Raw genomic sequence first — 22,335 nt, forward strand, 5'->3', positions numbered from 1 at the left:
CATGTTGTGTTTATTTTTGTTCACTATATTTTAAGGCAGGCTGACAAAGCTTAGTTGATTTCCAATCTGTATCAAGGGTTGATAGAGGCTTTTCCCGATGACACAAAACATGTAAAACAAAAATGGGAGGAAGACCTGGGAGACTATTGATGATAATGAATGGATACAGAAATGTTTGAATGCCCAGTCATGTTCATATCATCTCAGAAATAAACTACTGCAGTTTAAGACCATCCATAGAACATCCTATATGCCAGTAAAACTGAATATCATGCACTCAGAAATGTAATTCCACTGCTGGAGATGTAAAACACAAAAGGGGACATATTTGCATATGTTGTGCTCTTGTGAAGGCTGGCTGAATTCTGGCAAAGACTGTTCTTTTATCTCAGCATTTCTACAGATTCTCCTTTCTGCCTGTTTTTTGTTGTTGCTTGGAAATATTGATACTGGAGACTTATCAGAAGAAACTGTGTAACCTAGCATTTATAGCGGCTAAGATATCCATTGCCCTTAATTGGAAGGTTGGTTATCCTCCCACAATGTCACAATGATGGCAGAAATGTCGAATTATGTATCACTTGATTTATTACAAGTTTAAAGATATACTGTGCAACATTTGTAAATTCTGGATGCCTTTTATGGAATACTGTACGACAAAAGGAGTCTGTATTGAAAACATGCCCAAGTCAGGGGGATGCCTATTTAGGTAATCCCTAGATGCTGGGCTGCTCAGTTCTGGGGGTCTGCCTTACTGTTGGTTGTCACTCTGGCCTTGGCCTAACACACCTGTAACCAATAATGAATGTTTCACTAAGATCCTAAAGCTGAGTGGGGTGTGTTGGGTTGTGGACCCCTAGGGGCAGGACGGAGAGATCCAGCTATATTGTGTGCAAATAAAAAGAGCTCTACAGTACTATTATGCCTATGATATGAATTACAGTGTCCTCCATAATTTTTTGGACAGTGAAGCATTTTTTTATTATTTTGGCTCTATACTCAAATTGTGGATTTGAACTCAAACAAGGATTGACGAAGTCAAAGTGCAGAATGTCAGCTTTAATTTGAGGGTATTTTCATCCATATTGGGTAAACCATTTGGAAATTACAGGACTTTTTTTTTTTTACATAGTCCCCCCATTTTAGAGGAGCAAAAGTATTGGGACAAATGCACTTATGTGTATTAAAGTTAAGTATTTGGTCCCACATTTATAGCATGCAATGCCTAAATCAAGCTTGTGACTATACACATTTGTTGGATGCATTTGCTGTTTGTTTTGGTTGTGTTCAGAAATGTTTTTGCCAATAGAAATTAATGGTACATAATATATTGTGTCATTTTGGAGTCACTTTTATTGTAAATAAGAAAATAATATGTTTATAAACCCTTCTACATTAATGTGGATGCTACAATGATTACGGATACTCGTAAATGAATCGTGAATAATGACTGGTGAGAAAGTTAGACGCACAAATATCATACCCCAAGACATACTAACCTCTCACCACTACAATAACAGGAGAGGTGTATGAAATTTGTGCGTCTATAACTTTCTCATTCATCATTATTCACGATTTATTCAGAATTATCCGTAATCATGGTAGCATCCACATTAATGTAGAAGTTTAGAAAAATATTAAATTCTTATTAGATTGTGTAGAAATGCAGGAATTAGCTTCAGATGCCCCCAAACATTTCTAAGACAGTTGACTATTTACCTTACTGAGGTGATGTAAATGGAATACAGTAATTATAATGTATTGTATTTTATTCTACTCTGCTCTTGCTAACACACATTTCTAAACAAGTCTGCGCTCAGATTAAAAGATAACGATAGTACCGTTTTTCACTTAGCCACACCCTATGAGCTATGACTCCACCCAATAACATCCTTTCTCTTCAGAGTAAACGGAAATGTAAAGTGACCAAGACCAAAAACAGTTAGCGTTTTTATTGTTCTTATTTAGACGTTTATTAAAACCCTGGAACTCAAACTATGACTCATTTAACTGCACAGCATCACATACTTACCCCCAGGTAGTGTTTAATTCGCGTTGAGGACAGGACTTGCTTGATAGATGTTATCTAGGTAACGTTAGCTATCTAGCTGCTAACAATGGCTAACTGTATGGTTTTTCACACTGAAATAGCCTCCATTATGGAGGTGCTAGCTAATGCAGCCGTGGCTGACATCTGTAAACTTGTAGACGACGATTATGCAGTGTTTCGTTTGGAAATTTCTCAAAGCCAGAAAGAAAACCGGGCATTGCGGAGGAAATTACAGCTACTTGAACTGAAGGTGGCACGGGAGCGCGTCCTCGCCAGTCGTCCCAGTAGTGTCAAGATCCTCGACCGATACAGAGGAATGGCAAGAGGTACATTTATTAGAAGGCCAAGGCTGAGCGGCCTGTCGCTGTTCAAATATATCTTAAGTGCCAGTCGCCTGGTTCCCCTATGCACATGTGTTCAGATGTGTTACCCAGAATTGGGTCATGGTCAGTTTTGGAAAATATGCAGTAATTCCCCTCATTACTTAACTATATTGCTCAAAGACACTATCATATTCTAACCAGATCATTTATTTACTGCATTCCTATTATTTACTTAATGAAAACAATAGGATGCATGGAACATAATCAGTCTATAAATAGTGTATCAATAAATTATGCAAATTGTTACCTTATATCCCTGTCAATTCTAGACATTTGTCAACTGTCAATAGTGTACAGTAAAGCATTGACAATAGCTAACCTAACCACCTCTTTTACCCCAATCACTCTCTCGGGTGAAGGACAGCTCACTGGAGGCCACAGGAGCTTTGTGAAGCCAGCGGGACACAATACATGGATAGATGACCAACCAATCACTGTTGATGAGGGGAGTGAAACCTCAACCCAGCACGTTATCATGATAGAGGTTAGTGTAATAGTGTTGCATTAAAATTACAGTATATCAAATGTGACCAGTTTATTTCAGAAAGGCTCCCCTCAGCTATTCATTTGCTTACATCCTAATTGTTCTGCCATAGGAGAGCTTGTGAGACTTCCCTACAACAATGTTAGCCAATGCTTGTGTCAGTCTGCAGATGCAGAGGCTGCAGGTCCTGGGGTCAAGCAGCACAGGTCTGAAGGAGAGGGTTCAAGGCAAAGCGGAGACATGCAGACTGGAGTGGCTGGTGCGCCCTATGAAGCCATGGAGGACCCCACCACCTCTGCGCCCCAGCCCAGGACCCGACACAGCATCATGGAGGTCAGTGGAAGGCCCGACGCCGTCCTCAAGTCAGAGACAGACACCATGCCTTTAACTGTAACACAAAGGTTCTTACACAGAGGATCTGACCACAGATCAGACCCAGAGAGACTGGGACTGGGGCCACTGGGCTCTCCTCCTGCTTCAGGCTCAGAGTATTTACCGGTATTTCACCAGAGCCAGAGGACGGTTCATTCCCGTGGGGATGGCTATGGTGACGCGTTAGACGCTGGCGGTGATGATCCATCTTGTTCTTACGCTATAGAGATGGACCCTGGCAACATGGCCTTCGGTGTAGAGACACAGACTGATCTGTCTAGAGGGGACTGGAACCAGTACAGTAGTAGTCTACACTCTGAAGGCTGCCTAGATAAGAAAGGGGAGGTTATAGTCATAGATGAGGTGACTGTGAAAGTGGAGGGCGACGCTCCTCTGACATGGAATGCAGACAAGACTCACTTAGGAGAAGGACACTCTCAGGGCAACACCAGGGACTTTTTAGAGACAAAAATAAATGTTGCGACCCACTCCCCTTTGCACGCATTCAGGGATCGCGACCCAGTGTCCACATCGATGGCACCGTCCAATTCACACGGCCGCATCCTTTTCGATCAGGTATTGAACTCAAAAGACAGGACTAGAGCCCATGCTCAGGGAGGGGGAGCCACATCAGGCAATAGTAAAGAGAAACGGTTCTTCTGCATGTTCTGTAACAAAGGCTTCAGCTGCCCCCAGAAGGTGGAGATCCACCAGAGGGTCCACACAGGGGGGAAATCCTTCAGCTGTACACAGTGTCAAATGCGCTTCGCCCAGGCTCGTGGTCTGAAGAGGCACCAGAGGGTCCACACAGGGGTGAAACCCTACAGCTGCCCCCAGTGTGAGAAGAGGTTCTCCCGCCAGGACCATCTGAAGATGCACCTGAAGGTCCACACAGGAGAGAAGCCGTTCGCCTGTACGCACTGCGGGAAGAGGTTCTCAGAGAGGAGATACCTCAGGATACACCAGCAGAAAAATCATTCCACTGGATAGCTTAGAACAAACCCTGCATTAAAGATGAAGATTAATTTTTATTGTTGTCAGCACAAACGATCCACAGATGCATTTGGAATAACTAGAGTTAAGCCCAGTTCAGATGCAACAGCCAACATGAGACAAGATAAAACTAGCTAGTTTTAGAATGTTATGTTGTACAACAGCTGACTAAAGAGGAGGCATTCAGATCAAGAAGGCGAGACGTGCAGTTGAGAACGTTTCCACGGTAATGGTGCCTCTACAATGACATGATGCAACAAAGTTGCAGCAAGTGAGCGTCATGAAATACATGCACCAGAAACAGGGTACACCTTGGGCCCGATCCCGACTTAGGAATTTATGTCTTTCCTACGCACTTCTCAGTATTTGGTATTCAGACTTACCTTATTCAGTCACATAATGCTCTCTGCAGATGTGGCTACCTTGCGTGCTCTGAATAAATTTCATTCAACTGCTGAAAACCCTCCCCTTGCTGGCTAACAGATTTTCTCGTGGAGTTTTCATTCAATGGGGTTTTCAGCACATTCATCTTACATTAACAATTTTTTGTTTAGAAGACACTCTAATCCAGAGCGATTTACAGTAAGTAGTTAGTGCATACATTTTCATACTTTTTCTTACTGGTCCCCAGTGGGAATCGAACCCACAGCCGTGGCGTTCCAAGTGCCATGCTCTCTCTACCAACTGAGCCACACAGGACCTTTTTCTGCTTAAGCCATCCCTTTAAATACGGTGTCCCTTTTGAATTAGATTTATATCGACAGACTCAATAGAATACATGAGAGAACGAGGTCAGAATATAGGGATCATTGAAAGAAAGCCATATATGCATATTCGTCTCTGTTTTTGCACCAACTGGTAGATTTAAAAATACTCTGATTTTGTAGATTATTTAGGCACATTTTTGGGTTAGGAAAGTATGTATGATTAAAAATAAACGGTTTGGACAGCCTTTACCCACAAAATATATTGATGAATAAAAAATAGTGGTTTGATTCATCCTGAAAGTTGTCATATTCAATTTCAATCCATAAAATATTAAAAGGTGGGGGGAAAAAGTGTACAGTAGGGATTGAACAATAATCCTATAAATCTACCCTAATTTCTTTACTAATCGTGGAACTGTATGACAACATTCCATTCGTCATGAACGTCACAATGTTCCAGGATTAAACTGCTAAGTGTGGTCTGAGTTCCATAAAGATTCAAATAGGCTACATGTCCCAAATTATTGAACAACGTTAGCCTAATATGATCCACTATTGCTAGCGACTCTGGAACGATTTACAAGGATGTGACAGAGGAAAGAAAGGTAAACGGAATGGAATGATGCAAAAATCAATGTACGTGGGTATTACTGAAGGTGGCTCCCGATATCGGCTAATATTTAACATGATACAAATTGTAAAATAAAACGTAGAAAAGCCTGGGCATATAATCAAAACATTCTAAAGTGCATACATCAACAACTATAGTTTGGGTCTCCAAATTTCATCCATGCAAATTAGGAGGGCACACAAAGTAAAATTCGGAATAACGGCTGCGCTATTTATATCTTATTTCACTGTGGAAAAGGGGCCTCAATACATGTCATGTTGATATGATTTTCGGTTTGCTTCCATATGGCTGGTTTCACATTTGCCTCCAGGGATCATAAAGGGAAATAATCTAAAACAATTGCCATGTGTATTTCCAATCCCCTTCTCCAAACGGATTACTCATTTACCTAGCTCTTATCAATTTATAAATTACAGAAATGCTGTTATTTCTATCAGAAAAAAATAAGTAGATACTTTTTCCTCTTGGAATATGGCAGGTTATCTTGACCTTGTGCATGGTTTCCTCGCGCTTAAAGGTGGTGGAATTATGAGGGGAATTAAGTCAAGGTCAGAATACTGTGTATCTGGACACAGCTCCGCCACACCTTCATTTATTCGAGCTTCACCTCAAACAAATAGTGGGTGAATGGCATGCTGTTCTAATGCTTAGATTCAAGGTCAGAATATGCATAAAGAGAAAAGCGCATTAAAAGTGAATTACGTTCCATTTATGCACTCTTAAATTGGGTCAGAATCGGGGCCATAGTAACTTGTCAGATAGGCTAGCTATGTGTAGCAAAATAGCTAGTTCTCTGCTTAGCTATCTACTTAAGACCGTTGTGTCTCATCTTATGTATCTGAACTGAGTTTAACAGATTTCAATGTTGAATATTCCTGGGTGGAATATTGCATCCAGACATTGTGGGATATACAGTTGCTAGTGAAAGTCTACACACCCCTTGCACAGTCTTCACATTTTGCTATCTTCAAATTAAATCTAAAAAGGGATGACATGAGTTTATTTCCTACCCATCTACACAACCTATTCCACATTTTCAAAGTTAAATAAAAATTATAGATCATTTTCCAAATGTATAAAAAATTGAAAAAACGACCATGTCTTGATTGCGTATGTCTTCACAACCCAGAGTTAATACTTGGTGGAAGCAATTTTGGCAGCCAGTACAGCTGTGAATCATTTTGAATAAGATTCTACCAACTTTGCACAACTCTTAGGGCCACATATATCCATTGTGTTTGTCAAAATTGCTCAAGCTCAGTAAATTTGGTTGGGAATCATTGACGGCGAGCAATATTCAAACCTTGTCTCTGATTTTCAAGCAAATTAGTTTAGGACTAAGACTGGACTACTCAGGAATACTCAACACATCTTGGAAAGCTATTCTGCTCATTAAATGTGTATAATTGTCCTGCTGAACAATAAAACACTATCCCAGAGTTAGGTTTTCAGAAGACTGACGGGGGATTTCCTCTAACCTTTAACCTGGGCTTTGCTCCTTTCATATTTCTTTTGATCCTGACAAAGTCTCCAGTCCCTGCCGGTGACAAGCATACCCATAACATAATGCTGCCACACTATGTTCTATAATCTTTCTTTCACTTTGAAAATGTGGAGAAGATTGTGTAGATCAGAAGGAAAAACTTTCAATTTAATACTGTATGTATACACTGCAAGAGGTGGGTAGACTTCGCCAGGCACTTTATAAGGCATATGTAAGCCTGAAAATACTGTTAAATATTGTGTTTGTACTGTGTAAACTATATGATGTTCACAAGTGCCTATTTTCATTACTTCCATTCAACTACTTAATTTTTTTCTAAGACACTTTTAATAAGAAAATGAATGCATTTGATCAAGTTTATGCAGATTTTTTTGTATGTATGGTTTTCATATGGTGTATTTAAAGATGTAATATGCATAAATCACTCTTCCATTTCCTGGTTGCTAAAATTCTAATAGTTGTTGACAAAACAAGCAGACATTGTGTAGAGAATCATTGTACCATCTAAACCGCTGTGAAATATGTTTTCCATAACCAAAAATGTTGTATTTTCAGCTGTTTAAAGCTGGTGTAAAAGACGCAAAGATGAAACTTAAGAAGGGGAAGCATAGAAAAAGTTCATATAGAACAGATCTACCACTTCTTAGACTTATAGACAGACCTATAACTCACATTTCTATGTGAATTTGGTCAGGTTGCCCAAAAGGTTACATATTGCAGCTTTAAAACTTGTTTATGTTTAATAAAAACAAAATGGGACTTTTTATTCTAAGACTTTCATTGAGACTTTCTTTAGTACACATCACATCCGATCTCACCCTATTCTGCATACACACAACAGTGCTTTATAACCATTATAGACTTACTAAATATACCTACAAAAACCCACACACGAACAAACACCTACCTTACACGTGAAAACACACAGAACAAAAATATAAACTCTACATGTTGGTCCCATGTTTCATGAGCTGAAAAAAAAAATCCCAGACATTTTCTATATGCACAAATTTGTTTACACCCCTGTTAGTGAGCATTTATATTTAGCCAAGATAATCCATCCACCTGACAGGTGTGGCATATCAAGAAGTTGATTTAACAGTGTGATCATTACACAGGTGCACCTTATGCTAGGGACAATAAAAGGCCACTTTAAAATGTGAAGTTTTGTCACAACACAATACCACAGATGTCTCAAGTTTTCAGTGAGCGTGCAAATGGCATGCGGACTGCAGGAATGTCCACCAGAGCTGTTGCCAGAGAATCTAATGTTAATTTCTCTACCATAAACTGCCTCCAACTTCGTTTTAGAGAATTTGGTAGTACATCCAATCAACCTCACAGCTATAGACCACGTCAGCTTAGGAGTATTTCTGTCTGTAATAAAGCCCTTTTGTGGGGAAAAACTCATTCTGATTGGCTGGGCCTGGCTGCCAAGTGGGTGGGCCACCCATGGCTGCACCCTTGCCCAGTCATTTGAAATCCATAGATTAGGGCCTAGTTAATTTATTTCAGTTGATTGATTTCCTTATATGAACTGTAACTGTAAAATCTTTGAAAATGTTGCGTGTTGTGTTTATATTTTTGTACAGTTTAGTTGGGTTTGGCTGATGACGACTTTTGACTTATCATAGGCGACTAATATTTACCAACAACATCATATTCATGTCCAACATGATGGGCTTAACAACAATGAAGTCATTCTGTAACTACAGTATTGGACTCAAACGTAGTGGGGTTGGGTCAACACTCCATGTTGTAAGTGTGTTATCTATCTAATTATCTGTGTGTACGTACCTGAGGGTGTGTATGTCTGTAATCTGTATCACCTGTCTCTTCCAGGAGGAGGAGGGTCTGGAGGTGCTGCTGGTGAAGGAGGAGGGGTGTGAGGAGGGTCTGGGGAACCCTGAGGGGACCATGGTCATGGAGGAAAACCAGACTACGACTCGTTCTGAACCCACAGAGGAACCAGCTGAGCAGCACAGGACCACACACAGTCTCACTGAGGTGAGTCCACTGTAAACTACTGTCTGAATGGTATTAGGTCAGGGCCCGTATCCACAAAGCCTCTCAGAGTAGGAGTGTTGATCTAGCATCGGTTTTTCTTTTTAGATCATAATGAATGACTATGTAGACAGGTGGGGACCTGATCTTCGATCAGCACTTCTACTCCGATACTTTTTGTGGATACGGGCCCAGGTCTTGATTAATTTTGTGTGGAACCATGCCTTTGAATGATCAAACCATTAAATAGTATCAAGTGATCAAATCAACTATCATGTTTGCATAGTACTCATATCAGTCCCTCATTGCCCAATCAGAAGATGCTCCATAGCAGGGTGCTCATATCATATTTCTTGATCCAACATCCTCTCACTCTGTATCTCTTACAGTCAGTAGACATGGAGGATGGGAAGCCTGATCTGCTGCTAGTCAAAGAGGAGACAATAGAGGATGGACCAGAGAGCATTGATCTGCTGAGTGGACTAAAGATGGGGGAGCAAGGTAAGGGAGAAATACATATAGGACATTGAATAGTGGTGCGCCTATTTTTTTTTTCTTCATTCAATACATTGAATGAAATCAATACAAACTTATGTTTGCATACAAAAACACACATAATGTATGAACTTCACCAGGTAATTGACAAAAAAACTTCATATGTAGAGTTCTCTTCCATGTTTGTAAAGTCTATTTTCTAAACTCTTCCTGCAGGTGGTTGGCTGGAGGCTAACAGAGGAGACTGGGCGACCATCTTGGATTACCAGACCCAGACCGGTGCAGCCAAGGGCCTAAGGGACAACATCACTGAGCAGGCCAGGACCAGAGGCGACATAGTGGAGGTCAGTGGATGGGACGGCGTCTTGAACTCTGGGCTGGGGAACAACACTGTTAACCACAACCAGAAACAGACTGTCGAACATAAAACAACAACCGAATTTAGTCTCCATGACAACAGACTAGCTGAGACCAGGGCGAGGCAAAGCTTTGGTCTGCGGGGACGGGAAGGTGTCGGTATGCGGCGGGAGAGAACAGACACAGACTCGGCTAATGATGCTCCATCCTGCTCCTATAGTTGTGATTCAGAGAGACTGATGGCGCCTCAGGTTAACCCCCTAACAGGTGCTGCCTTCAGCCTGCCTTCTATAGGATCTATCACCTGGAACATGGACCCTGTGACAACACAGACACTCCCTGGCCTTCATCCTCCTCACACTCTCCTAATGTTAAACCAGACCTCAGACAATGCCAGTGCCTCAACACTAAATGGCTACACAAGCCCATTGACAAATGACAGTAGTAGAGACAGAATCAGTAAAGGTGGCAGCGCCATAGAGAAGCGCTTCCAGTGTTCGTTCTGTAGGAAAGCCTTCAGTTTCCCCCAACAGGTGGAAATCCACCAGAGGATGCACACGGGGGAGAAACCGTACGGCTGCCACCTGTGCCGGGCCACTTTCTCCCAATCGTCCAGCCTGAATAGGCACCAAAGAGTCCACACAGGGGAGAAACCCTTCAGCTGTACCCAGTGTAACATGCGCTTTGCCCATGCTGGCAACCTGAAGAGACACCAAAGGGTCCACACAGAGGAGAAACAATACAGCTGACCCCAGTGTGAGAAGAGATTCTCCTGCTAGCACCAGCTGAAGTGGCACCTGAAGATCCACACGGGAGAGAGGTGGTTTGCACTGCAGGAGGAGGTTCTCAGAAAGGAGCTACCTCAGGATACACCTGCAGAAAAAACATTCCACTCTATAACATAGAAAGTAACTATTCCACTTACAGTGGGGGGGGAAAGTATTTGATCTCCTGCTGATTTTGTACGTTTGCCAACTGACAAAGAAAGGATCAGTATCATTTTAATGGTAGGTTTATTTGAACAGTGAGAGACAGAATAACAACAACAAAATACAGAAAAACGCATGTGAAAAATGTTATAAATTGATTTGCATTTTAATGAGGGAAATAAGTATTTGACCCCCTCTCAATCAGAAAGATTTCTGGCTCCCAGGTGTCTTTTATACAGGTAACGAGCTGAGATTAGGAGCACACTCTTAAAGGGAGTGCTCCTAACCGCAGCTTGTTACCTGTAAAAAGACACCTGTCCACAGAAGCAATTAATCAATCAGATTCCAAACTCTCCACCATGGCCAAGACCAAAGAGCTCTCCAAGGATGTCAGGGACAAGATTGTAGACCTACACAAGGCTGGAATGGGCTACAAGACCATCGCCAAGCAGCTTGGTGAGAAGGTGACAACATTTGGTGAGATTATTCGCAAATGGAAGAAACACAAAAGAACTGTCAATCTCCCTCGGCCTGGGGCTCCATGCAAGATCTCACCTCGTGGAGTTGCAATGATCATGAGAACGGTGAGGAATCAGCCCAGAACTACACTGGAGGATCTTGTCAATGATCTCAAGGCAGCTGGGACCATAGTCACCAAGAAAACAATTGGTAACACACTACGCCGTGAAGGACTGAAATCCTGCAGTGCCCGCAAGGTCCCCCTGCTCAAGAATACATATACATGCCCGTCTGAAGTTTGCCAATGAACATCTGAATGACTCAGAGGACAACTGGTGAAAGTGTTGTGGTCAGATGAGACCAAAATGGAGCTCTTTGACATCAACTCAACTCGCCGTGTTTGGAGGAGGAGGAATGCTGCTTATGACCCCAAGAACACCATCCCCACCGTCAAACATGGAGGTGGAAACATTATGCTTTGGGGGTGTTTTTCTGCTAAGGGGACAGGACAACTTCACTGCATCAAAGGGACGATGGACGGGGCCATGCACCGTCAAATCTTGGGTGAGAACCTCCTTCCCTCAGCCAGGGCATTGAAAATGGGTCGTGGATGGGTATTCCAGCATGACAATGACCCAAAACACACGGCCAAGGCAACAAAGGACTGGCTCAAGAAGAAGCACATTAAGGTCCTGGAGTGGCCTAGCCAGTCTCCAGACCTTAATCCAATAAAAAATCTGTGGAGGGAGCTGAAGGTTCGAGTTGCCAAACGTCAGCCTTGAAACCTTAATGACTTGGAGGAGATCTGCAAAGAGGAGTGGGACAAAATCCCTCCTGAGATGTGTGCAAACCTGGTGGCCAACTACAAGAAACGTCTGACCTCTGTGATTGCCAACACGGATTTTTCCACCAAGTACTAAGTCATGTTTTGCAGAGGGGTCAAATACTTATTTCCCTCATTAAAATGCAAATCAATTTATAACATTTTTGACATGCGTTTTTCTGGATTTTTGTTGTTGTTATTCTGTCTCTCACTGTTCAAATAAACCTACTATTAAAATTATAGACTGATCATTTCTTTGTAAGTGGGCAAACGTACAAAATCAGCAGGGGATCAAATACTTTTTTCCCTCACTGTAATCGAGCCTGCGGTGCATTAAAAACAAACATGAATTGTCATTATTGTCAGCAGAAAATGTATTTTCGATTTGACCTTTATTTTAACAGGGAGTCAACATTGGTATCAGGGTCTCTTTCACAAGGGAGCCCTGCATATACAATGAATAGGACAAAATAAAATCAGATACAAAGAAATACACAAATGTTCAAGAAAAATAGTTACATTCCTCTGTAAGAATTGCCCGAACGGCACCAGAACATCTAATTGCAATGCATTTTGTAGTTGGTTCCAGCAATGAGGTGCATTTAAAACTAAAAGTGGATTTACCTAGTTCGGTGGAGACCCGAGGAACCTCAAGAGTTAACCAACCCTGTAAACGGGTTTGGGATCTCATGTTTTTATACTTCAACAACGAAGTTAGGTAAGTTGTAAACTTGTGTAGTAAACTTTGTAACAAAAAGGGACTTTAATGAGGACCAGCCAACCTTTTCATACAGGATGCAGTGATGAGTATTACACAGATGCATTTGGAATTACTAGAGTAACAGATATGTTGAATATTCCTGGGTAGTCTATATTGTATCCAGACATTTTGTGATGTATAAGGCATATACAATGCCTTCAGAAAGTATTCACACCTCTTGACTTTTTCCACATTTTATTGTGTTCGAGCCTGAATTTAAATGTTTTATTTGTTTTTCACTGGCCTACACACGATGCCCCATAATGTCAAAGTGAAAATGTTTTTAGAAATGTTTACAAATTAATAAAAAAATGAAAAGCTGAAACATCTTTAGTCAATAAGTATTCCACCCCTAAATACGTTCAGGAGTAAAAATGAGCTTAACAAGTCACATAATAAGTTGCATGGACTCACTGTGTGCAATAATTGTGTTTAACATTTTAATGAATACCCCACACATACAATTATCTGCGAGGGTCCTTCATGCAAGCAATGAATTTCAAACACAGATTAGATTCAACCACAAAGACCATGGAGGTTTTCCAATGCCTCGCAAAGAAGGGCACCTATTGGTAGATGGGTAAAAAAACAGACATTGCATATCCCTTTGAGCATGGTGAAGTTATTAATTACACTTTGGATGGTGTATCAATACAGTAAAGTAATACTGCAAGAAATGTGGCAACACAATACATTTTTTGTCCTAAATACAAAGTGTTATATTTGGGGCAAATCCAATACAAGACATTACTGAGTACAACTCTCCACATTTTCAAGCATATAGATGGCTGCATCATGTTATGGGCATGCTTGTAATCGTTAATTATTGCAGTGTTTTTCAGGATAAAAATTAAACGGAATGGAGCTAAGCAAAATCCTAGAGGAAAACCTGGTTCTGTCTGCTTTCCACCAGACACTGGGAGATTAATTCACCTTTGCAGGACAGTAACCTAAAACACAAGGCCAAATCTACACTGGAGTTGCTTACCAAGAGACAATGAATTTTCCTAAGTTGCCGAGTTACAGTTTTGACTTACATCTACTTGAGAATCTATGGCAAGACCTGAAAATGGTTATCTAGAGTCTCATCTGAATTCCATGTCAGAAGAGCATCGCCCTCCACTTTCACAGTCACCTCATCTATGACCAGACCCTCCCTTTCCTTATCTAGGCACCCTTCAGAGTATACACTACTACTGTACCAGTTCCAGTCCCCTCTCATTGGATTAGATTACAGTGCCTTCAGAAAGTATTCATACCCCTTGACTTTTTCCACATGTTGTGTTACAGCCGAATTCAAAATTGATTAAAAACATTTTCTCACCCATCTACACACAAAACCCCATAATGACAAAGTGAAAACAGGTTTATTGAAATTTTATTGAAAATTAAGTACAGAAATGTATAATTTACATAAGTATTCACACCCGAGTCAATACTTTGTAGAAACACTTTTGGCAACGATTACAGCTGTGAATCTTTTTGGGTACTTCTCCAAGAGCTTTCTAAATCTGCATATTATTTTCAAACTTCATCAAGCTCTATCAAATTGCTTGTTAATCAATGCTAGATAACCATTTTCAGGTCTTGCCATAGATTCTCAAGTAGATGTAAGTCAAAACTTTAACTCGGTCACTCAGGAAAATGCACTGTCTTCTTGGTAAGCAACTCCAGTGTAGATCTGGCCTTGTGTTTTAAAAAAGATTTTACCAGATATTATTCATCCTGATCAGACAGGTTTTTTACATGGACGATATATTGGAGATAATATACGACAATTACTTGAAATTACTTGAACATTATGAAACATCAAAGATACCAGGTATGATCTTCATAGCAGATTTTGAAAAGACGTTTGATAAAGTACGACTAGAATTTATATATACATGCCTGGATTACTTTAATTTTGGTGAATCTCTTATACAATAGGTTCAAGTTATGTACAGCAACCCCAGATGTAAATAATGGTTACTTCTCAGAAAGTATTGAGCTTTTTAAGTAAAACAAGGCTGTTCGTTGTCTACATATCTATTTATTATGGCCATTGAAATGCTAGCTATTCAAATTTGACCCAACAAGAACAAGGGGTTAGAAATCCAGGGGATAAAAACAAAAGTGTCAATGTATGCCGATGATTATAGTTTTTTCTGAAGTCCACAATCTGGATCCCTGCACAGTCTCATTGAAAATCTTGATCACTTTTCTAGCCTCTCTGGATTAAAACCTATTTATCACAAGTGCACCATATTATGTACAGGGATCGTAAAAAAAATACAGTGTTTACACTACCATGTAGTTTACCAATAAAATTTGGCGGATGGTGAAGTAGACATACTTGGTATTCACATCTAAAAAATATAATTGAATTTACCACAATTCATTTCAATAGAAAGTTCGCAAAAATAGATACGATTCTGCAACCATGGAGAGGTAAATACTTGTCTATTTATGGAAAAATCATATTGATTAACTCTTTGGTCCTATCACAGTTGACTTACTTACTATTGGCACTGCCTACTCCAGATGACTTGTTTTTCAAATCATATGAGCAAAATATATTTCATTTTATTTGGAATGCAAAGCCAGACAAAATTAAACGTGCCTATTTATATAATGAATATGAGTTTGGGGGGCTAAAATTATTAAATATTAATGCTTTAAACCTCTCACTAAAAGCTTCACTCATACATAAATTATACTTAAACCCAAAATGGTTCTCCAGTAGATTATTAAGAAAGGCTCATCCTTTGTTCAAAAATGGCCTTTTTGCCTTTATACAGATTACAAATTCTCATTTCTACTTGAAAATGAAATTTTGTTTAAAGTATCGCCCTTTCTTAAACAAGCCATACAAAGCTAGTTACAATTTCACTTTTATCCTCCAGAAAAGATAGATGGTAAATGGTATTATATTTATTAATTATATTATGAATAGAAACTGAGGAGTTATGTCACATATGCAGTTATCGAAAATATATGGGAATATCTGCTCAATCCAAATTTACAACCAACTGATTGCAGCACTACCACAAAAATGGAGGAGGCAAGTGGAAAAGGGAAAAGGTAGGGAACTTGTTTTCCTACCATATATTAAAGATACAAATTGGCTGAAAGGAACTGGCATAAATAGAAAAATATACCAGTTTCATCTGAGGACAAAAATGTTAACAGCTGCGCCATACAGGTTGCAAAATAAATGGGAGGAGATTTTCGATGTACCAATTCCATGGCACATTGTTTATGAACTGGTACAAAATCTACACTTGATTCAACACTTAGAGTTTTTCTATTTAAATTATTATATAACATACTTGCCACCAACAGAATTCCTTATATATGGGGCATTCAACAATCTCAGCTCTGTAGATTTTGTTGCGAAGAGACCGAATCAATAGATCATTTATTCTGGTATTGCCCCTAAGTGGGGTGGCAGCGTAGCCTAGCGGTTAGAGCGTTCGGATTACTAACCGAAAGGTTGCAAGATCGAATCCCCAAGCTGACAAGGTACAAAATCTGTCGTTCTACCCCTGAACAAGGCAGTTAACACACTGTTCCTAGGCCGTCATTGAAAATAAGAATTTGTTCTTAACTGACTTGCCTAGTTAAGCTAAAATAAATAAATAAAAATATGTAGCTTGTTTCTGGTCACAGGTTCAGGAATGGTTAAAAAATCACAACATGCACTTAAAATTAACCTTACAAATAGCAGTGTTGGGAGATTTGGAAAGCCATAGTCAGTCAATATATAATATAAAAGTACTTGTAGGAAAGGTTTTCATCTTTGGCTTGGATAATATACGATTGGAAAGGTTCAAACATTTTGTAAAACAACACAATTGAAAAATATATGGCACATGGAAACCAAACGAGGGTGGTCTATAGTGATAGATAGGATGGGCTGAGAGTGGCTGAGGGTTGGGATTAAAGAGCTTATGTTTGGTAATGTATTATTGTTATGTGACTGCTTTATATAAAAGTACCATGTATGGAAAATGTATGTATATGTAGCAAAAAAAGCTGTAAAAAAAACTACGATATTTGTCCTCCGAAGAGGGGAGGTGGTGGAGGGGTTAATAAAAAAAAAAGTATAAATAAAAATATATAAAGACTAAAAAAGAATGGTCCACCACCCAAATTGCATCCAGCCAACTTGACACAACTGCGGGAAGCCTTGGAGTCAACATGGGCCAGCATCCCTGTGGAACGTTTTCGACACCCTGACAGTCCATACCCTGACAAATTGAGGTTGTTCTGACGGCAAAATGGAGGGTTGCAACTCAATATTAGGAAGGTGTTCCTAATGTTTGCTATACTTAATGTGTTTGTGCATATAGAAATATGTCTATAGACATTATGGACAGTATATGAATAGAAAAGGTCTGTACAGCAGTAGTTATATAGGATGAGCCTTGACTAGAATACACTATATACATATGAAGTGGGTAAAACAGTAAGTAAACATTATTAAAGTGACCAGTGTTCAGTGACTATGTACATAGGGCAGCAGTCGAAGGTGAAGGGTAGAGTACGAGGTGGTGGCTGGCTATTAACACTGACTAAGGTTCAGGGCAGGGTACTGGGCGGAGGCCAGCTAGTGGTGACTATTTAATAGTCTGATTGCCTGGAGATGGAAGCTGTTTTTCATTCTCTCGGTCCCAGCTTTGATGCACCAGTACTGTCTCCACCGTCTGGATGGTAGAAGGGTGAACAGACCTGTCTCCTCACCTTCATCTACACTGATTGAAGTGGATTTAACAAGTGACATCAATAACGGATCATATACTAAACAAAAATATAAACGCAACAAGCAACAATTTCAAAGATTTTACTGAGTTACAGTTCATATTAAGGAAATCAGTCAATTGAAATAAAGAAATGAGGTCATAATCTATGGATTTTACATGACTGGGAATACAGATATGCATCTGTTGGTTACAGACACCTTAAAAAAAAGGTAGAGGAGTGGATCAGAAACCCAGCCAATATCTGGTGACCACCATTTGACTCATGCAGCGCGACACATCTCCTTCGCATAGAGTTGATCAGGCTGTTGATTGTGGCCTGTGGAATGTCCCACTCCTCCTCAATGGCTGTGGAAAGTTGCTGGATATTGGCGGGAACTGGAACACGTGGTCATACTCGTCAATCCAGAGCATCCCAAAAATGCTCAATGGTGTCTGGTGAGTATGCAGGTCATGGAAGAACTGGGAAATGTTCAGCTTCCAGGCATTGTGTACAGATCCTTGTGACATTGGGCTGTGCATTATCATGCTGAAACATGAGGTGATGGTGGCGGATGAGTGGCACAACAATGGGACTCAGGATCTCGTCACAGTAACTTTGTGCATTCAAATTGCCATCAATCAAATGCAATTGTGTTTTATCTATAGTTTATGCCTCCCCATACCATAACTCCACCACCACGGGGCATTCTGTTCACAACGTTGACGTCAGCAAATCGCTCGCCCGCAAGACGCCATACTGTCTGCCATCTGCCCGGTACAGTTGAAACCGGAATTCATCCGTGAAGAGCACACTTCCCCAGCGGGCCAGTGGCATTCTAAGGTGAGCATTTGCCCACTTAAGTAGGTTACGACGACGAACTGCAGGCATGTTAAGACCCTGGTGAGGGCAATGAGACGGTTTCTGACAGTTTGTGGTTTCTGACAGTTTGTGCAGAAATTCTTCGGCTGTGCAAACCCCCAGTTTCATCAACTGTCTGGGTGGCTCAGACGATCCCGCAGGTGAAGAAGCCGGATTTTGTGTGTATGGAACATTTCTGGGAACTTTTATAATGGCTCATGAAACAAGGGACGTTCTGCTATTTTGAATTTTTGAAAAATCTGTTATCATTTTATTTGTATTTTTTTTGTGCCATGAAAAAGTATGTGCCTCCTTTTGGATTTAATCTATTTCCACATATTTTTGATACTGAATGTCATCAGATCTTCAACCAAAACCTAATATCAGATAAAGGGAACCTGAATTTACAAATAACCCCCCAAAATATATATTTTACTTCATTAGCAAAGTTATGCAACACCCAATTCCACTGTGTGAAAAAGTAATTGCCCCCTTACACTCAATAACTGGGTGTGCCACCTTTAGCTGCAATGACTGCAACCAAATGGTTCCTGTAGTTGTCGATCAGTCTCTCATGTCGCTGTGGAGGAATTTTCGCCCACTTTTGCATGCAGAACTGCTTTAACTCAGCGACATTTGTTGGTGTTCAAACATTAAATGCTCGTTTCAAGTCTGGCCACAACATCACAATTGGGATTAGGTCTGGACTTTGACTAGGCCATTACAAAACTTCACATTTGTTGCTTTTTAACCATTTTCATGTAGACTTGATTGTGTGTTTTGGATCATTTTCTTGCTGCATGACCCAGCTGTACTTCAGCTTCAGCTCAAAGACGGATGGCCTGACATTCTCCTGTAGAATTCTCTGATACAGAGCAGAACTCATGGTTCCTTTCTATTAAGGAAAGTCGTCCAGGTCCTGAGGCAGCAAAGCATCCCCAAACCATCACACTATTTTCCGGACTTTGACATTACTCGTTCTGATCCTTCTTAAGTATTGTTCTTCTGTGAATTGTTTTGTATTGTTAGGTACTGTTGGAGCTAGAAACATAAGCATTTCGCTGCACCTGCGATACCATCTGCAAAATATGTGTACGTAAAATTTGATTCAAAGGTCTTGATTGATTTTGTCTTAAGTGTGGGAACATGCCTTTGAGTGATCAAACCATTAAAGTGTAAAGTAATCAAATCAACTAATGTTTGCATAGTACTCATGGCAATCCTTCATTGCCCAATCAGAAGATGCTCCATAGCAGGGTGCTCATATCATATTTCTTGATCCAACATCCTCTCACTCTGTATCTCTTACAGTCAGTAGACATGGAGGATGAGAAGCCTGATCTGCTGCTAGTCAAAGAGGAGACAGTAGAAGACGGACCAGAGAACATTGATCTGCTGAGTGAACTAAAGATGGGGGAGAAAAGTAAGGAAGAAATACATATAGCCTACATACAGTAATATATTTTCAATGGGAATGATGCACCTGGCTATACTTTTTTCTTCATTCATAAAATTAAACAACTTATGTTTACATACAAAAAACACACAAACATTATAATGTATTAATAACTTCACCAGGTAATTGACAAAATACTTCATATGTAGAGTTTTCTCTGCCATGTTTGTAAAGTATATTTTCTCATCTCTTCCTGCAGGTGGTTGGCTGAAGGCTAACAGAGGAGACTGGGGAGCCATCTCGGATTCCCAGACTCAGACCGGTGCAGGCAAGGACCCAGGGGACAACATCACTGAGCAGGCCAGGACCAGAGGTGACATAGTGGAGGTCAGTGGATGGGGCAGCGTCCTCAACTCTGGGCTGGTGAACAACATTGTTGACCACTACCAGAAACAGACAGTCGAACACAAAACAACATCTGAACTCAGTCTCCATGACAATAGACTGGCTGAGACAAGGGCGAGACTTAGATTTGATCTGCGGGGATGGGGAGGTGTCCGTATGCAGCTGGAGAGAACAGACACAGACTCTGCTAGCGATGCTCCGTCCTGCTACTATAGTTGTGATTCAGAGAGACTGATGACGCCTCAGGTTAACCCCTTAACAGGTGCTGCCTTCAGCCTGCCTTCTATGGGATCTATCAACTGGAACATGGACCCTGCGACAACACAGACACTCCCTGGTCTTCATCCTCCTCACACTCTCCTTATGTTAAACCAGACCTCAGACAATGCCAGTGCCTCAACAGTAAATGGCTACACAAGCCCATTGACTAATGACAGTAGTAGTAACGCTATCAGTAGATCTGGTGGCAAAGAGAAGTGCTTCCCATGTTCATTCTGTGGGAAAGCCTTCAGTTTCCCCAAACAGGTGGAAATCCACCAGAGGATGCACACAGGGGAGAAACCTTTTGGCTGCCACCTGTGTCGGGCCAGTTTCTCCCACTCCTCCAAGCTGAAGAGGCACCAAAGGGTCCACACAGGGGAGAAACCCTACAGCTGCCCCCAGTGTGAGAAAAGGTTCTCCCACCAGCACCACTTGAAGAGGCACCTGAAGGTCCACACGGGAGAGAGGGAGTTTGCCTGTACGCACTGAAAATGAATTCTGTTGGATTTAGATGTATAGGAAAGTGAATGATGTGAACTGAGGATGATGAGGCAGAGTAGATGATTATGGTGATGGTGTCTGTAAAAATGCTTTGTCCCTTTAGGTTGATACTGCTTTATAGTTAGATAATGACAGTGCCTTAATTCATGTTTACTTGACATGAAGTAGTGAAGCTGTGTGTAATGTAATGTTGAACCTTTTTCAAAGTATTCAAATTAATGTTATCATTTATCGTTTTGTGCAATAAAAGTAATGTAGTTCACAGTTGACTATATGACCATTTTGTTTAAATTAAATACAAAATTGACTCTCTACTAACTGACTAGTTTTTTGTTTGCGTCATTGCAGCGACTGAGTTTTCCTTATTACGGTCGAACCAAAACGTTATACTTAATTCTTGAATCAAAACTTAAAAGTAGGCCTCCTGAGTGGCGCAGTGCTAGCTGTGTCAAGAAGCAGTGCGGCTTGGCTGGGTTGTGTTTCGGATGACGTGCGGCTCTCGACCTATGTCTCTCCTGAGTCCGTACGGGAGTTGCAGCGATGGGACAAGACTGTAACTACCAATTGGATACCACAAAATTGGGGAGAAAAAGGGGTACATTTAAGAAGAAAAAATAAAACTTTAAAATAAACTCCAATGGCTCCATAATGTTAGGAACTTGAATCACAGTGTTAGATTGGCTTGACTGTGGTTAAAATGTTATAACATCATGTTTCTGTGTGTACAGCAAAGAATTTGTTATATAAAACTTAATATTCTCTTCTGTGCAATTTGTGTTTACAGTCTGCCGTACACGAGACGTATGTGGCAGGGTCTACAGACAATCACGGATTACAAAGGGAAAACCAGCCACGTCGCGGTCACCGACACCTTCTCCCAGACAAGCTAAACACCTTCTGGTGGGGATCATATTTACGAATTCCCTGAGTGGCCTGTTAGGATGAAAGAGGTTGAGGTGTCAAGGATCAGGGCTGTACAGCAAATGTCCTATGTGGAGGCGGTGAAGAAAGTTGAAGGGGTAAGTTTTGAAGAAGATATTGCATTTGCACCTCAACCAGTTGCAAATGTTATACGTCAATTTTCTTTTCATTTTTTTTCACCTTTATTTAACCAGGTAGACTAGTTGAGAACAAGTTCTCATTTGCAACTGCGACCTGGCCAAGATAAAGCATAGCAATTCGACACATACAACAACACAGAGTTACACATGGAATATACAAAACATACAATCAATAAT

The 22,335-nt window shown here is 40.6% G+C and overlaps 1 protein-coding gene across 1 annotated transcript; it reads left to right on the plus strand.

The window, feature by feature from the left end:
- Positions 1-1,873: 1,873 nt before the first annotated feature.
- LOC106602458 (uncharacterized) lies at positions 1,874-21,411 on the plus strand. Its single transcript, XM_014195123.3, has 8 exons — positions 1,874-2,376; positions 2,793-2,917; positions 3,080-3,250; positions 8,967-9,131; positions 9,518-9,629; positions 9,840-9,967; positions 19,846-19,957; positions 20,190-21,411. Exons 1-8 carry the CDS (start codon positions 2,118-2,120, stop codon positions 21,083-21,085), a joined length of 1,968 nt encoding a protein of 655 aa, XP_014050598.2. The 5' UTR covers positions 1,874-2,117; the 3' UTR covers positions 21,086-21,411.
- Positions 21,412-22,335: the final 924 nt, after the last annotated feature.

This window comes from Salmo salar, chromosome 04 (assembly GCF_965601325.2).
Source record: "Salmo salar chromosome 04, fSalSal1, whole genome shotgun sequence".
In the NCBI taxonomy this organism is placed as follows: domain Eukaryota; kingdom Metazoa; phylum Chordata; class Actinopteri; order Salmoniformes; family Salmonidae; genus Salmo; species Salmo salar.

Bases quoted from the DNA above. Each gene is read 5' to 3' on its own strand.
- LOC106602458 (XM_014195123.3), top strand. From the start codon at position 2,118: ATGGCTAACTGTATGGTTTTTCACACTGAAATAGCCTCCATTATGGAG. The intron at 2,918-3,079 runs GTTAGTGTAATA...TGCTTGTGTCAG, and splicing joins AGCACGTTATCATGATAGAG to TCTGCAGATGCAGAGGCTGC. The intron at 9,132-9,517 runs GTGAGTCCACTG...TATCTCTTACAG, and splicing joins CCACACACAGTCTCACTGAG to TCAGTAGACATGGAGGATGG.